This window comes from Hyperolius riggenbachi, chromosome 3 (assembly GCF_040937935.1).
Source record: "Hyperolius riggenbachi isolate aHypRig1 chromosome 3, aHypRig1.pri, whole genome shotgun sequence".
In the NCBI taxonomy this organism is placed as follows: Eukaryota; Metazoa; Chordata; class Amphibia; order Anura; family Hyperoliidae; genus Hyperolius; species Hyperolius riggenbachi.
Window position 1 is genome coordinate 264641639 of NC_090648.1, and position 18519 is coordinate 264660157.

Here is an 18519-nt window from a genome sequence, read left to right on the forward strand (position 1 = left end):
GTCACACACCACGTTGCCAATCTCCAGTTGGTGCGGGGTCAGCCACTGATCCACCTGTTTGTTCAGAGCAGCCAGGAGAGCTGCTCCAGTGTGACTCTCCGCTTTGAGGCAAGACATGTCTAAGATGGCGTGACACTGTCGTACCTGGCATGCAGCATAGGCCCTGGGGAGCTGGGGCTGTGTAGCTGGAGAGGAGATCACAGCACCAGTAGAGTTGAACTGCCACTCAGCCAAGGAGGAGGAGGAGGAGGAAAACAGTGAAGAGGATGTAGCAGGAGAAGAGGAGGTGGCAGCAGGCCTGCCTGCAAGCCATGGAGGTGTCACAACTAGGTCCGCTGCACAGCCACATACTCCCTGCTTGCCAGCGGTCACGAGGTTGACCCAATGGGCTGTGTAAGTAATGTACCTGCTTGGCAGACCAGGCTTCCGTGGTCAGATGGACCCTTGACCTAACGCTGTGTGCCAGAGATGACACCACTTGGCTTTCAACTTCATGGTACAGTATGGGTATCGCCTTTTTTGAGAAATAATTGTGGCCTGATATCTTCCACTGCAGTGTCCCAATGGCCCACAGGCGTCTCACCCACCAAGCAGGTATAAATTCTTGCCTAGAGCGGCAGGAGGAGGCAGGAGCGCTGCTGCACTGAGTAGTGAGAGAAGAAATGCCTCTCAGCTCACTCAGGTATCAGTTTACACTACAGCAGCAGCAGCTAACAGCAGCGCCTGACTCGACTCATAACTGATTCACTGACTGAATTATTCAGTTTCTTCAGCTCAATGATTCAAAGAACCACAGTAATAAGTCAGTGAGAGAAGGCACTCGTCCCAGGTCACTCAGGGATGAAAGTACAGCATCAGCTCCTGAGTCCTGACTCTTCACTCTTAACTGATTCACTGATTCATTCAGTTCCTCTCTCTCTGCTACTGGTAACTGCGTGGATGTAGAGACTGAGTCTAGCAGCCAGGCATGGACTGCCACCCAGGCCGCCTTTTATTCAGTGATTTAGGGCTGGTCTAGTGTCTGGTGTATTCAGGTTTGTTGTTGTAAGGCAATGTAAAACACTTGGCTAGCTGATAAAAGTGCAATTAGAGGGCAGGCAAGCTGGTAAATATACACAGCATGATGCAGCGAACACGGTAAATCCAGCGCTGGAGACTTGGGCGCAGCAGCGCAGGAGACTTGGGCGCAGCCGGCGCCACCATAGGCCGTAATAGGAACTACGGCTATCGCAGGCACATGGAGTAACTTCAGCGCCGTCAGAAGACGGATCTGAAGTTGCTTTTAAAACAATAATTCGGCTTCCAGCTATTGCTGGAAGCCGAATTATTTCATTCCCCCACTATCCATGTCGGCCTGGAGGGGGAATAGTAATTAACACGGCCCGGACTTGTGCGGCAGCAGGATTAGCCATATACTGGCTGTGTCCTGCGCCCAAGTCTCCGGCGCCGTTCTCTCTCGTACGCTGATGCAGAGCTCATCTGGAGGGTCCATAGGAAAAAAATCTGTCTGGTCTCTCCCCATTGTTATAATGACTGCATGTGCAGATAAGGTGTTAAACAGGTTGAAAAGTTTTGACAGTCCCTAGACTCCAGGAGGGCTGCTTTCTGACTTATGTGAGAGACTGGCAGGGAAAGCAGTCCTATTAGCGGCACTAGTCTCTGTGTAATGTGGGACTGCAATACAGATCATCTCTCTGCTCCATCTCCTGCTATTCTCAGTCTCACTCCACTCCTCCTCTCTCTGGGTTAGTGCACGACAAAATCGCAATAGCAATCGCTAGCAATTTGCAAATGTGACTTGATAATTTGGGCTGAAGCTGCCATGATAACGGGCCTCAAGTCTATGTTTCCCCCCAGGCCAAAAGGTCCCAGTCCTCCCCTGGTAGCACTGCAGCATAGTGTGTGTGTATAGTGTACAGGGAGTGCAGAATTATTAGGCAAGTTGTATTTTTGAGGAATAATTTTATTATTGAACAACAACCATGTTCTCAATGAACCCAAAAAACTCATTAATATCAAAGCTGAATATTTTTGAAAGTAGTTTTTAGTTTGTTTTTAGTTTTAGCTATTTTAGGGGGATATCTGTGTGTGCAGGTGACTATTACTGTGCATAATTATTAGGCAACTTAACAAAAAACAAATATATACCCATTTCAATTATTTATTTTTACCAGTGAAACCAATATAACATCTCAACATTCACAAATATACATTTCTGACATTCAAAAACAAAACTAAAACAAATCAGTGACCAACATAGCCACCTTTCTTTGCAAGGACACTCAAAAGCCTGCCATCCATGGATTCTGTCAGTGTTTTGATCTGTTCACCATCAACATTGCGTGCAGCAGCAACCACAGCCTCCCAGACACTGTTCAGAGAGGTGTACTGTTTTCCCTCCTTTTAAATCTCACATTTTATGATGGACCACGGATTCTCAATGGGGTTCAGATCTGGTGAACAAGGAGGCCATGTCATTAGTTTTTCTTCTTTTATACCCTTTCTTGCCAGCCACGCTGTGGAGTACTTGGACGCGTGTGATGGAGCATTGTCCTGCATGAAAATCATGTTTTTCTTGAAGGATGCAGACTTCTTCCTGTACCACTGCTTGAAGAAGGGGTCTTCCAGAAACTGGCAGTAGGACTGGGAGTTGAGCTTGACTCCATCCTCAACCCGAAAAGGCCCCACAAGCTCATCTTTGATGATACCAGCCCAAACCAGTACTCCACCTCCACCTTGCTGGCATCTCAGTTGGACTGGAGCTCTCTGCCCTTTACCAATCCAACCACGGGCCCATCCATCTGGCCCATCAAGATTCACTCTCATTTCATCAGTCCATAAAACCTTAGCCATGTCTCTGAGTATTGCACACCTTGTGCTTTTGGGCACTCCAGTGATGTTGCAGCTCTGAAATATGGCCAAACTGGTGGCAAGTGGCATCTTGGCAGCTGCACGCTTGACTTTTCTCAGTTCATGGGCAGTTATTTTGCGCCTTGGTTTTTCCACACGCTTCTTGCGACCCTGTTGACTATTTTGAATGAAACGCTTGATTGTTTGATGATCAAGCTTCAGAAGCTTTGCAATTTTAAGAGTGCTGCATCCCTCTGCAAGATATCTCACTATTTTTGACTTTTCTGAGCCTGTCAAGTCCTTCTTTTGACCCATTTTGCCAAAGGAAAGGAAGTTGCCTAATAATTATGCACACCTGATATAGGGTGTTGATGTCATTAGACCACACCCCTTCTCATTACAGAGATGCACATCACCTAATATGCTTAATTGGTAGTAGGTTTTCGGGCCTATACAGCTTGGAGTAAGACAACATGCATAAAGAGGATGATGTGGTCAAAATACTCATTTGCCTAATAATTCTGCACTCCCTGTATGTCTACTGTGTGCTGTGTGTGTATAGTGTGTGTATAGTGTGTGTGTGTGTGTGTGTGTGTGTGTGTGTGTGTGTGTGTGTGTGTGTGTGTGTGTGTGTGTGTATAGTGTGTACTGTCTGTGTATAGTGTGTTGCGGTGTGTGTACGTGTATAGTGTGTGTACTGTGTGCATGTGTGCATGTGTATATTGTGTGTGTGTGTGTGTGTGTGTGTGTGTGTGGTGTGTTTGAGTGCATGCCGCAATAAGTATATTTTATGGTGAAACGTTCTGCTGCATTACAACTATTTTCTGGTGAACCCATGCAGCAATAATTATATTTTCAGATTTTCTGGTGAAACGCTGCTGTATTATGATTTTCGGGGGTCTTGGGGGTGGGGTTCACCACAGGGGTGGGGGGTATGGGGCTGAGGGGCAATCACGGGGGAAGAAGGGGTGGGGGGGCGCCACAGGATTTCTCGCCTGGAGTGACAAAATGGCTAGAGACGCCCCTGCAATGGCCACAAATTTTCGGAAGGCCTCAGAGTCCACCAGCTGGTATGGTAACAGCTGGCGAGCTAACAGTTCCACCAAGCCAGCTGTCAGATGCTGGGCAAGGGGGTGACTGGCAGACATTGGCTTCTTCCGCTCAAAGATTTCCCTCACGGACACCTGGCTGCTGCTGTGTGCAGAGGAGCAGGAACCACTCAAGGTGAGTGGCGGAGTGGAGGAGTGTGGCTGTGATTGTGAAAGTGCAAGGGAGAAGGCAGCTGAAGATGATGCACCTGAAGGAGGAAGAGGAGAAGGAGGGTGGCTTTTCTTTTGTATGCTGCTTTTAATCTGGTGCTCTTCCCATTGCAGTTTGTGCCTTTTCTCCATGTGCCTTCATAAGGCAACTGTCCCTACGCGGCTGTTGGCCTTTTCACGGCTCAATTTTTGGCAGCAGAGAGAACAGACGGCATTGCTCTGATCTATGGCAGACATACAAAAAAATTTCCGAACCGCTGAGCCCCCCTGGGGTGTGGGCACTATGGTGGCATCAGCAGCTGACGTTGAAGGGCATGTTGGCTGGCTGTCCATAGGTGGCGATACATGGCCCCGGACACTGCCACCAGCTGTTTCTGAAGACGAGCTCCCCCTGCTTCTTTCAGCAACTCGTTCCCTCCTACTCCTCTCTGACTCCCCCTCTGAACTGTCCCCTTGGTCATCTTGTCTCTTAGGATCCCACGTGACATCCGTATCATCATAATCATCATAATCATCCTCCCCAGCTTTGCTCGCCTCAGACACCTCATAAACTAGGTACCTCCTCCTCTTCCTCCTCACACGTTACGTCCACAGTGTCACCTAACTCAGACATATGAGGTGCTATAACTTGCTTAGTGCCTTCATCTTGTTGTAACAATAATGTCTGTGAATCAGTTAATTCCCCGCCAAATAACTCCTGTGAAATGTCAAATGCAGCGGATGTGGTGCTTGTAGTAGCGCTGGTGGCCGCGGAAGATGAGGTGTTCTATGTTAAATAGTCAACCACATCCTGACAATCTTGGGAGTTGATGGGACGTGCCTTCTTCTGAGCACTATACTTTGGGCCAGGGCCGCACGAAGGCATGTCAGCACAACCTCGAACAGACCTGCCAGGTGGCTTGCCTCTGGGTCTGCCTCTGCCTGTTGTTCTGTCCATATCGGGGGGGGGGGGGGGGGGGTGAAGTGAAAGGTATGCACTGACTTGACTAATACAATGTGCAGTCACACAGGTGCAGTGAAAGGTATGCGGTGACTGGTATTACAATACAATGTGCAGCTGTCACACAGGTGCAGTTAACAGGTATGCACGAACTGGTATAGTACACAGTTTGCGGTCACACAGGTACTGTGAACAATTATGCAATGACTAGTATTACAAATTTGCAGCTGCCACACACACAGGTACCATGAACAGGTGCAGTGAGTCACAAGCCCCCTATTGGCCGGACCGCACAATGCCTCCCAATCGGTTTCAGCACACAAACCATGCAATCTGTGGTCGCAATCGGTCCGCAGAAACCGCTGGGATTTTGGCAGCAGACCGACTAGAAGGGAGCCTGTGAGTTACGGTAATACAAATTACACACTATTTCAGGGTATAACTGCCACCACCTCTGTTACCATCGGACAGAGGAACCCACTGACTGGCTGACTCTAGACCTGCAAATAGAGAACGGTTAAACACACTCTATTTTATCTAGCTATCGACAATAGTAGCGACTCTTCAGAAGCCAGGGTTCAGTTTTGTGTTGCTGAATAATAGGTGTAGCCGAACAAAAAAATGACGTTAGCATTGTTTATTAAAAATGCAATATAAATAATTAATTTATACAGAAAATCGTTAAAATCAACAATTATAAAGACAAATAATAGCTCAGTATGGAAGAATAAAAAGGGAATAGAATTCTTAAGTTCGTGGAAATATGTCCTTTCTGGGAAAATCTGAGCACATGGAAAATGTCCTTTGTTTCACTTCAGGAAAATGGCCGCCAGTCACGTGGTCCTCTGGCTGGCTTGATCCGGTGATGGCACACAGGAGAGGATGATATAATGGTTAAGGGCTCTGCCTCTGACACAGGAGACCAGGGTTCGAATCTCGGCTCTGCCTGTTCAGCAGGGGTCTAGTCCTGGGAAAAGAAGTTAGTGGACCCACCTGGAAAATGGCGCACCCAAAAATGGGCGTGGTCAATCACAATGTGGGCGTGGTCATGGGTGGGCCAAATATACATGACCTTAGCAGTGATGTAAAAGGTCTGCCGGGGAAGTTTGAGCTCTGCCGTAGTGCATCCCCCCAAAATAGATGTAATCTGACAGCATTTCACCAAAAAGACACATATTCTGGTAGAAGTTCCTCCAAAATACAGATAATATAGCAGTGGTTCCCCCAAAATAGACAATGTGGCAGCAGCAGTTCCCCCAACATACACATAATTTGGAAGCGGTTCCCCAAAATACGTGAAACCTGGCAGCGGATCACCCAAAATACACGTAACACCCAAAATACATATAATCTGGTAGCAGTGGTCCCCCAAACATACACAATCTGGCAGCAGTTCCCCAAAATACGTGTAATCTGGCAGCAGCCGTTCCCCTAACATACACATAATCTGGCAGCTGTTCCCCAGGGGTATACGTGCCCAGTATATGTAGCCAGGGGTATACGTGCCCAGTATATGTAGCCAGGGATATACGTGCCCAGTATATGTAGCCAGGGGTATATGTGCCCAGTATATGTAGCCAGGGGTATATGTGCCCAGTATATGTAGCCAGGGGTATATGTGCCCAGTATATGTAGCCAGGGGTATATGTGCCAGTATATGTAGCCAGGGGTATATGTGCCCAGTACATGTAGTCAGGGGTATATGTGCCCAGTATATGTAGCGAGGGGTATATGTCCCAGTATATGTAGCCAGGGATATATGTCCCAGTATATGTAGCCAGGGGTATATGTCCCAGTATATGCAGCCAGGGGTATATATGTGCCAGTATATGTAGTCAGGGGTATATGTCCCAGTATATGTAGTTAGGGTTATATGTCCCCAGTATATGTAGCCAGAGGTATATGTGCCCAGTATATGTAGACAGGGGTATATGTGCCCAGTATATGAAGGCAGGGGTATATGTCCCAGTATATGTAGGCAGGGGTATATGTGCCCAGTATATGTAGGCAGGTGTATATGTGCCCAGTATATGTAGTCAGGGGGTATATGTGCCCAGTATATATGTAGTCAGAGGTATATGTGCCCAGTATATGTAGTCAGGGGTATATGTGCCCAGTATATGTAGTCAGCAGTTCCCCCAAAATAGGTACCCCCAGCATAGGTAGCCAGGTCTATAGGTGTCCCTAGTATAAGTAGCCATGAGTATAGTAGTCCCCAGTATATGTAGCCAGAGGTATATGTGCCAGTATATGTAGCCAGGGGTATATGTGCCCAGTATATGTAGTCAGGGGTATGTGTGCCCAGTATATGTAGTCAGGGGGATATATGTGCCCAGTATATGTAGTCAGGGGGTATATGTGCCCAGTATATGTAGCCAGGGGTATATGTAGCCAGAGGTATATGTGCCAGTATATGTAGCCAGGGGTATATGTGCCCAGTATATATAGTCAGGGGTATGTGTGCCCAGTATATGTAGCCAGGGGGATACATGTGCCCAGTATATGTAGTCAGGGGGTATATGTCCCCAGTATATGTAGCCAGAGGTATATGTGCCAGTATATGTAGCCAGGGGTATATGTGCCCAGTATATGTAGTCAGGGGTATGTGTGCCCAGTATATGTAGTCAGGGGGATATATGTGCCCAGTATATGTAGTCAGGGGGTATATGTGCCCAGTATATGTAGCCATGGGTATATGTAGCCAGGGGTATATGTGCCCAGTATATGTAGTCAGGGGGTATATGTGCCCAGTGTATGTAGTCAGGGGGGTATATGTGCCCAGTATATGTAGTCAGGGTGTATATGTGCCCAGTATATGTAGCCAGGGGTATATGTCCCAGTATATGTAGTCAGGGGGTATATGTCCCCAGAATAGGTAGTCAGGTGTCCCCCAGCAGGAGGGGAGCAGCGCAGTGGAAGGAGAGCTGTGAGCAGCGGTGGAGAAGGGGGGCCATCTCCCCCCCTTCCCTCACCTTAGGGTGTTCTCCATCCCTCGCTCTCCTCTCCATAAGTAACGTGCAGGCAGCCGGCAGCGGGCGGGACTTACATCTCCTCGTTCCGGCGCGAGCACTCCACTGCCGCAAGTCTGGTCTGGTCCAGACCAGAGCAGCGGCACGCAGATCCGGCGCCGGAACGAGAGGTAAGTCCCGCCCGCTCCCGGCTGCCCGCACGTTACTTATGGAGGGGAGAGCGAGGGATGGAGAGCCTTAAGGTGAGGGATGGGGGGGGGAGATGGCCCCCCTTCTCCACCGCTGCTCACAGCTCTCCTTCCACTGCGCTGCTCCCCTCCAAACATGGCAGGGTGAACGGCGTCCACGCTATGGAATTAGTAAGTGGACGCCGTTCACCCGCGTCCACGCACCACTCGACCCTTGCTGTTCAGTAAGCCAGCACCAATTCAGTAGGAGACCTTAGGCAAGTCTCCCTAATGCTGCTACTGCCTATAGAGCGTGTCCTAGTGGCTGCAGCTCTGGCGCTTTGAGTCCACCAGGAGAAAAGCGCAATATAAATGTTATTTGTCTTGTCTTTGTCTTGCTTGTGGTCACGTAGGTAGGTATGTAGGTAGGTAGGTGCACTGAACAGGTAGATATGCAGTGATTGGTATTACAAAAGTGCAGCTGTCACACACACAGGTACCGTCAACAAGTGCAGTGACTGGTGGTATATAACACTGCGTGCGCTCACGTAGGTAGGTGCACTGAACAGGTAGGTATGCAGTGATTGGTGTTACAAATGTGCAGCTGTCACACACACAGGTCCTGTGAACAGGTGCAGTGACTTGTATATAACACTGCTTGTGGGCACGTAGGTAGGTAGGTGCACTGAACAGGTGGGTATGCAGTGATTGGTATTACAAATGTGCAGCTGTCACACACACAGGTAGTCACTGAATATGCTGGGCCTGGCAGTGGCACAGTAGGAATTACCAAGGGGCCAAGGTCCCACCAGCAGCTGCGACTGACTGACAAGGCTGTATATGCAACACAAGTGTCTGTGGGACACACACACAAAAAAATAGATCACAAAAACAACATTAGCTCTCAAAAGAGCTGTTGAGGATGAGGAGTGCTTTTTAGCAATAAGATCAGCAAGAAAGAGCAACCTAACAAGCCTAACACAAAAGCCTTTACTAAGCTTTCCCTATGTCAGCAGCCAGGTTCTCTCCCTTCTCTAATTACTGCAGCCACACGAGTGAGTGAAATGGATGACGCTGCCTGCATTTTATAGGGGGGGAGGGGGGCTCCAGGAGGGAGTGTAGCCTGATTGGCTACCCTGTGTCTACTGACTGTGATGTAAAGGGTCAAAGTTGACCCTAATGATGTAGTATAGGGGGCGGGTCGAACTCGCATGTAGTTCGCGCCGCGGTTCACTGCGAACACGAACCATCAAAGTTTGCACGAATAAGTTCGGGCCATGTCTAAAATAAATTTGATTTTTGAATAACAATAAGAATAAAAAAGTACTATGCTTGCCGCGCGCGTCACTAGGGGTTTAGGACCAGGGCACAGGACCGGTATCCTGTCGGGAGTGCCCCGGATATGGGTGGGGATCTAGTGTGTCTGCTGTGCTGACAGTGCTCCCGATGCGAGATGTACGGGGTTAGCAGCATCCCTGCTGTTGCCATGGCTGCGGGGGTCACATGGTGCCAGGCAGCCAAGGCGTGAGGAGAACCTCTCCTGCCATGTGAGGCTCCTCATTTGAATCCCAAAAGCTCAGTTTCAGCTGGAGCTGGCATGCTGCTGTGTGGGGCTGTCCTGCTTTCTCCCCCCCTTGCAGTGACAAGGGACTCTGTGTGAGCTGGCAGAGGGTGAGAGTGGGAAGTGCCCCCCCCCCTTGCAGAGAGACACAGATCCCGGGAAGAGGCCAGAGAGGAGCTTCCTGCTGGAGGGACATTCAGCATGCACAGGCAGACTGCTGTGCTGCTGAATCCTGTGTGAATCATCCCATGTGGCTGGAAGTAAAGCTGTGCCCCCTACCATCTTGTGCTGTCCCCCTTCTCTGTTGTTCTATCCCTCCCTTCCATCTTGCACACCCCCCCCCCCCCCCCTGTTTTCATAAACCCTCTTCTTGTGCTCCCCCTGTTTCCATTTTGTACTCTCCCCCATTCCCTCTTGTGCTCTTTCTACCTCTATTATTTTATATAGCCCTGACATCTCCTGCTGCACTTGACTGTCCTCAGAGGAGCTCACACTCTAATTCTACCATAGTCATAGTCTAATATCCTACCCTATTTTTATTATGTATTTATATAGCACTGACATCTTCTGCAGCACTGTACAGAGTACATAGTCATGTAACTGACTGTCCGCAGAGGAGCTTACAATCTAATCCTACCATAGCCATACTCTACTATCCTACCATATTATTATTTTGTATTTATATAGCCCTGACATCTCCTGCTGCACTTTACAAAGTATGTAGTCATGTCACCGACTGTCCGCAGAGGAGCTCACCATCTATTCCTACCATAGTGATAACCTAATGTCCTGTCATATTATTATTATTATTATTATTATTATTATTATTATGTATTTATACAGCACTGACATCCTCTGCAGCACTTTACAGAGTACATAGTTATGTCACTTTCTGTCCCCAAAGGAGCTCACAATCTAATCCCTACCATAGTCATAGTCAAATGTCCTACCATATAATTATTATGTATTTATATAGCACTGACATCCTCTGCAGCACTTTACAGAGTACATAGTCATGTCACAGACTGTCCTCAGAGGAGCTCATAATCTAATCCATACCATAGTCTATATATTATTATGTATATAGCACATAGCATGCCAGCCAGCCCTGAGCCCAGCAACACTGCAGCATAACTGCCAGCCAGACTAGCACAATATTATCACCGCCATCCAGACCAACACAGCGCTACCTCCAGCCAGTCCTCAGCAATCACCACCAGCCAGGCCAGTACAGCATTACCACCAGCTAGGCCTCAGCATCACTACCAGCCATGCCAGCATAGCATCAACACCCCAGGCCAGCCGAGGATAAGAAAGATGCCAGGTGAGGGGATTCTGCCTATTTATGTGAAATGCTGTGTATTTATGGTATTTAAGTTACACCACTGCTAGGTTCATGTACAATTGACCCCACCCATGACAATGCCCACCTCCTGCTGTAAGGCCACACCCAATTTTTGCCGCGGCGCGCTGCACATTCACAATCCATTGGTGCCCAGGGGTGCCCCGGATCTCCCAGGATCCTAGCAACACCCCTGATGCTTGCCAATGCATGTTCTTCTTATTACTAGATATCAATAACCAGTAGTGAATCTTGAAGAACAGAAACACAATGTTGACTTAGCAAATGTCTACAAATACATCTCAAGCCAGTCCCTAAGTCCATGAAAAATGCATGTTTTCAAGTTAGCGACTCACTGAGCAATGAAGACGACAGAAGAGTATAACAGCCGTTCAGTTAGCAAGTTCTAAAAGATGTTTTCAGCAGTTGCAACTATGTTTATATCAATTTAAAGTTGACATGAAGTGGGTTCAGAAAATTTAGTGGTACAGCAGTCAGGGTCAGCACTACCATAGAGACAAAGTGGGCAAGTGCTGCTGTCCCCCCCCCCCCAGGACTCCCCTAGGCTTGTGCTCCCTAGGGCCCCTGCAAAGCTTTGCCAGAATAGAAGCTCAATGTCCCAGCAAGCTGCTCCATCTGTTCTCCGCATCTTCATCCCTGATCACAGCTTCTTCTCCATGACCTATCGCAGGCCATTAGGCAATAGCATGCGCTGGGTCACTGAGAAGATGTGGCCCTGTGAGGATGAAGACGAGAGTGCATGGACTAATGGCGCAGTGCACCTGGGATAGATGAGTTGCTATGCTGACAAAAACGATGCAGGGACTGCGGGTAGTACAGTAAAGTTGATAGAGGAGTTTGGAAGTTGACTCAGGGGCCCAGGCAGGTTGCCGGACCCTTGGGTTAATTTTACCTCAGTGCCCCATTTTGGCTTGAACTGGCCCTGACAGCGGCCCTGTCACTGTTTAAAGTGGTGAAGCAGCCTTACCACTAATACTAGCATTGGCATGTAGGGAAGCATAACTAGACTTCTATGCTTAGACGTTCAGCTGGCTTTGGGAAACTTGTTGAGTAAACATTACGATGCAATAGGAGAATCACCCATAAAAAAAACCCAAATTTTATCATCAATACTGTGACTACTAATACAAGTGGTAAAAATATTAATAATAATATACTTACACAATCATATTTGTCTCTCCTGAACAGCACAGGGATTTCATTGAATTTCATCAGCATTCCTTTTAAATTTACCAGTATTATTCCTGCCAAAACTGACTAAAAAGAAAACGTACTGTTGTAAACAGGCACCTGCTTATATTAATATTTCATGCTGTGGTTACAAAACATACAGACATTTACAGAGCAGATCAAACCACAAAGTACATTTCAATGTCAGGGTTAAGTTATCACAGTCAATAGGCAGACAGCCTAAAACCAATTTCTTGCCGAAGTAAAGTAGAAGGTGGGACTGTCAGCAAACCTATTTTTAGTTTTGGATACAGTAAGAAAGCATTAGAAACTCTATAAGGTTTATTTAGCTGTCTGTGCCACTATTCATATGGGTTGCCTTACTTCCTATTGCTGGTGGCACAGCAGGAAGGAATTGCATCTCTGTATGATATGCAAGATATGCTGTAATAAAATTATTTATTTTCTTCAGTAGTGTGAGGAAGAAGTTATAATCTTTATCAAATTTGTATTTCTACTTGTGTTACTATTGGAAAGTCAACTGGGTCCTGACTAGAGAGAATTGTCACTTACTGGTACATATCCAAATGTTTAACACTTTAAGGCAGAAAAAGAAAAAAAAGAACCCAGTCTAGTTATTTCTATGCTTGGCAATGCACATACAAATGTTTATCTCATTATGTCACATGTCGGCTCAGGTACTTTTTAAAGAGACACTGAAGCGGAACAAAAATTATGATATAATCAATTGGATGTGTAGTACGGATAATTACTAGAAGATTAGTAGCAAAGAAAATATTCTCATATTTTTATTTTCATCTATATAGTGTTTTTTATAACATTGCATCATTCTCTAATTTTGGCAGTTTACACACTACTCAGCATTCTAAATGTTTTTACAGAGCAGTCTTGTAAACTTTTGACCTGTCCTATGGAGAGAAAAAGAAGATATAGTGACTGACAGTTGAGATAGCAAGCTTCAGAAGACAGAAGCTCTCTGCGACTTTGAAAGTCGTGGAGTTCAATGGCTTTTTGTCACAGATAACAACTGGAGTTTCTTAACTCTTTCTGTACAGGAAACAATATTAGACTTATGTCTCTGCTCTAATGTTCCTAATTTTTTGCTTCAGTGTCTCTTTAAAGGTTTTGCTGCCATCTCTTAATAAATAATTTGCTTATGGTTTTTAAATCTTTTTGAATTAGGTGATTAAGGGGCAACTTATGGGAAAAATCAACACATTTGTGCACTAATTTATACACATATTTATGGGTTTTGAACTACTGAGGGATCTCCCAAAAATTTACTTTAGCCGTTACAAGGCTTCAGGACTGAGTTAAGAACTAAAGAACTTCCCACAGGCAGCATTTACTGCTTATGCACAGCAGAGGCATGTTTTTGTTATTTACAATAAACCTCCCTGCATCTAAGAGATTACATTACTTTTTCCTTTATTACTATAGTGCTATTCCCATAACTGGTGTGCACATGAGCCATATAGGCAAACCCCCCAAACTATACTCATGGCCTGGGATAATTAATACGCTCTTTTGGTTTCCAGTATCACCACTACACTGATGACACTTAAATCTATCTCTCAGCTCCTGACTGCTCAATACTATTATCTCTAGTCCCTGACTGTCTGTCTGCTTTTTCTGCAATGATTGTAATTGGAAAAATTGGGAGACCAAAAACCATATCCTCAATGGTGCGCCACAACATCAATAATATAACCATATAAGTACAAGGATATATAGTAAAAAAAAAGTATTTTTGAAGAGACAAAGAAGTTTCAAGATGATCTTAATTTTAATGTATCAAAAAGTTATTTTGCAAAAACAGAGTTCACAAATCTTCAAGCGAATTCATCTTTGAAAACAACATCCCATTATCAAGTTCAAAACACATATGTTGAAATATGCAATTGTTTACAAAATAACTTTTTGATACATTAAAATTTAGGATAATCTTGAAACTTCTTTGTCTCTTTAAAAATACTTATTTACTATATATCCTTGTACTTTTCTGCATTTATGCCACCCCGTTTCCTCAAACTTTACATGAACAAAACAGAGATTGTGATATTTCCTCCATCTCTCTCTGCTCCCCACCTATAGTTACAATAAATTTAGAAGATACCCAAATAACCTCAACTCCTAAAGCTTGCTGTCTGGGGGTAACTCTGGACTCTGAGCTCTGATTTCAACCACATATTAACACATTAGCAACCTACTGCTTCTTCCATCTCCAAAATGTCTCCAAATTCATCTCCTCCTTACACAAGAAGCTACTAAAAGGCTTGTATGTGCTCTATTCATGTCCCGTCTTGATGACTGTAACATCCTACACTGTGGCCTACCAAGAAAAATAGACTGGCACCTCTCCAGTTCAAACTGAGCTCTGCTGCTCATCTCATCCACCTCTCCTCCCGCTCCTCCAATGCTGCTCCTCTCTGCCAATCGCTCCTATGGCTGCCAGTCAACTAAAGCATTTAGTTACAACTCCTAACACTATAATACAAAGCTCTGCATAGGCTATCCCCTCCATACATTAACTTATTAATCTCCAGATATCATCCATCCTGGAACCTTGGCTCCTCCCAAGAGACCCTCTTGTTGTCCTGCTTCGTCACCTCCTCTCACTCTCGCATCCAGGACGTCTCAGGAGTGTCACCTATCCTTTAGAACTCTCTCCCACAGCCTATTCATCATGCCCAAGCATGAAAATGTTCAAATGTACCCTCAAGACACACCTATTCACACAAGCTTATAATTTGCTATAGCTAGAATTTAAAGTTAACTACCACATCTGTTGACCCCTTTCTCTACCACCCTTAGTGCCTCAACCCCATTATACTCTAGATTGTAAGCTTGCAAGGGCAGGGATCTCCCTCTTTTGTTTCCTGTTTCTGTGCAACAGTGATATGTAATAAGTTGGCACTACTTAAATAAAAATAATAATAATCACACTTTCCACCATAAAACCTTAATTTCTACTTTATAATCAAATAAAACTTCTTTGGAAAACACTCATTTGCATTTTTAAATACATGAACTAATATTACCACTAACTTTTATGTAAATGTAAAAAAATACCTTTGGTAGAGGTTCCAGGAGGTACCCTACAGCCAGTGTTACTATCAATACGATAATTCCAGATACTATACCAGCAACCTGCAAAATGTTAATGGGATAGAAAATTAAGAGAGTTTTTGTAAGCTATTCAATTAATAATTGCATCCTGTTTAGGATACTTGTTACTATTTCCTCAACTGTAAAAAAAATACATAGGCTTGTAGACTGACAGCCCAGGGTGGGAGTTTGCCAGTTCAAACGCCTATTAAAGAACAGCTCTCCGGTCATAGAGAACAGAACTCAGGCTACTGTCGGCTTAGCATTGATCTTCCTATTTATCTGCAATTTCTGCAATACATCTATGGCATTCGCACTGGCCTGTGTACTCATATTTAAGTGTACTTACAATGAGGATCTGTTCAACAATGAGGATCTGATCAATACTGTAATATTCTAAAATATTGATGTATATGTGACACAACATTTCACAATTATTTACACTAATAAGTGACTCATCACTAATCCATAGCATATACTTAGTAAATGCTTCGGTGTTGATAAAATCTGCATAAGAATGATACTGGAGAAAAAGAACTAGACAGGAGACTTCTGGAGGGAGGAAGACTGATGCATATTTTTCAAACAGGGATAATCACACACTCTGTAGCTAGTTTACTATCAGTATAAAGAGGCACTATCTATACTGTACATACTAGAGGCAACATGCCAAGATTATAAAAAGGGTCTAAAAATAGTAATGCAAGTGTATTGTTGGCAGCCATTAATCAGTAACGTTAATGTGCATTAGTTTACAATCGTTGTCTGCTTAGAAGTTTTTAAGATCTTCTATTTGTAGTTAATGATGGTCATGTCTAGGAGAACTCATGGTCATGGAGAAGAACGTGATTTGCTTTGATCACATCCTGCTTTAGCACATCATCACGACCAGCAAATCAGAGACTTACATATCTATCTCCTGACCAAACTGCTTCTCCATCAGTTCTCCTAGACATGACATCAATATTTGTAGTTATTGCTGCTCAAAGGAATCACGCCAGTAACTGAACGCTAAGCTTAACATACTTCCGCCACACAGAAATATGAACGGCTAGATAAAGTTTAAAATTCTTATTACATAGTTTTAGGACTTGCATGAAATGTAGATGATTTCTGTGAAATATTTCCGTGAAAGTAAAAGAACATTCAAAACAGTGGTGTAACATCAATTTATGCCCCCCTCCCCCGTGGAACTTTGATGGGGCCCCAACACTGTTCACACCCCTTCCCATGCCTCCTGTATTGGAGGAAGGAGAGAGTAAGTAGTTGGAGGCCCCCCAGAGCTCTAGAGCCCTCTGCAATCATAGTTACACCTCTGATTCAAAAGGGTTTAAACACTCTAACACCATTGTGAACCCTCAGATTTTCACAAATCCAGACCTTTTGCTGCTACCGGTAATTGTTTTCCCCTGATATTATCCTACATTATGAAAATATTAAGTTATTTTTTAGCAATGTTCAGATCTTAATGCATAGATGTCTCAAATGATCTCCCTCAGGAAAATAAATAAATGAAGTAAACATGAAGTGACTATATATATGGCTTTCCTGGAATTCCATAATCATATTTTGTATTTAAAGGTAAGGAAAAATAGCATTACAGTTTTCAAAGTCTCAGGTAAAGGAACATCTTTTTATACTGTTATTCACCTCCCTTCCAGACAAATCATGAGCTTTTCTCCTATGTTGTTGTCACTTACAGTAGGAAGTAAAAAGCTGACAACGACATACAAGAAAAGTAATTTATGGTGCATTTTTTTTCTGGTAGAAATGTACAATTAAATGCATGTATTTTACACTTTACAATATTTAACAATAGATGTCATTTAAATTACATATTTACAGTTAGTTACCCAGACCTGTACACAAAAATAGCTAAATGATAGACAACTGCAGAGGAAAGAGGGACAGAGGGACTTGGTCTAAAACAAGGGACAACTTCTCTTAAAAAAGGGAATTATGGACTACCTGGGTTTTGCCTCCAGTACTTTCTTGCACAGATGACCTTGATAAAGATGTGCTTGCAGCAAACCCTTTGAAGGATCCACATAAAATATTACTCAGCCCGAATGCAACTAATTCCTGTAAATGAAAATATGACAGTCCATGTAATCATAATTCTTATATTTGCATGAAGTTAGATTTTAGATTTTACTCATTGAACTTCTATATTCTTGTATAACAAAATATTGCCAAAACATTAACCACTTGAGGACCACAGTGGTAAACCCCCCTAAAGACCAGGCATATTTTTGCTAAATTGGCCACTGCAGCTTTAAGGCCAAGCTGCAGGGCCGCACAACACAGCACACGAGTGATTCCCCCCCCCCTTCCCCCCCCCACCAACAGACCTCTCTGTTGCTGGGGTCTGACGGCCCTCAAGTTGTTCCTTTTTTTTAAAATAAATATTTATATCTTTATTTTGTTAATATTTTTTCCTATTTACTGATTTATTTATTTTTTTAGATCCCTCCCTCCAGTGGCGATCACGGCGATCGCTTTCATAGGCTTCTGCCTATGAGAGCTGATCGCTCTCTTGTCCCCCAGGGGGACAGCCGTGTCACACGGCTGTCCCCAATACAGCGCTGCTGCTGATCGCAGCGCTGTACATGTAAATAGATGGCATTTTCGCTGTCTTTACAGTCGGAAACTGAAGGCGGGGCAGAGCTCTGCCCCCCGAGCAGGAGATGCGCGCGCAGCCTTCGCATGATCTGTAAATCCCAGCCCCAGGACTTGACGCCCATCAGTGTTAGGCGGTCCTGGGGCTGCCGCTGCAGCCATGCCCATCTGCGTTAGGCGGTCCCAGGGGGGTTAAACAACCAGAGCACTGATACATGTTTCACTTTTATAGCTTTTTAGCATTTCACCTGTTGATGTATATTTATAGTTCTAACGTCTAATTTAAAACCCTTCTTTTGGCACCAATCTAAAAGGAAACTGGGAATAACTAAAAAAAGAGTTTCACTTACCTGTGGCTTCTGTCAGCCCTCTGCAGCCACCCTGTGCCCCCGTCGTCACAGAACGATCCTCCAGTCCCCCGTCGGCAGCTAAATTTTGTTATTGCCAACTTGCAAGTCAATGGCCATTGTGCAGCCCTGTCTGCATGTCCTC

The 18519-nt window shown here is 44.8% G+C and overlaps 1 protein-coding gene across 1 annotated transcript in view; it reads right to left on the bottom strand.

Annotated features, from left to right (window-relative positions):
* Positions 1-18519, bottom strand: part of LOC137561393 (chloride anion exchanger-like) — a 130138-nt gene that overhangs the window by 25112 nt on the left and 86507 nt on the right. Inside the window, exons 9-11 of the mRNA XM_068272688.1 lie at positions 17377-17490; positions 15373-15450; positions 12271-12366 (exon numbers count right to left, since the gene is read on the bottom strand). Of these exons, the coding sequence (XP_068128789.1) occupies positions 12271-12366; positions 15373-15450; positions 17377-17490 (288 nt within the window). The remainder of the gene's footprint in view (positions 1-12270; positions 12367-15372; positions 15451-17376; positions 17491-18519) is intronic.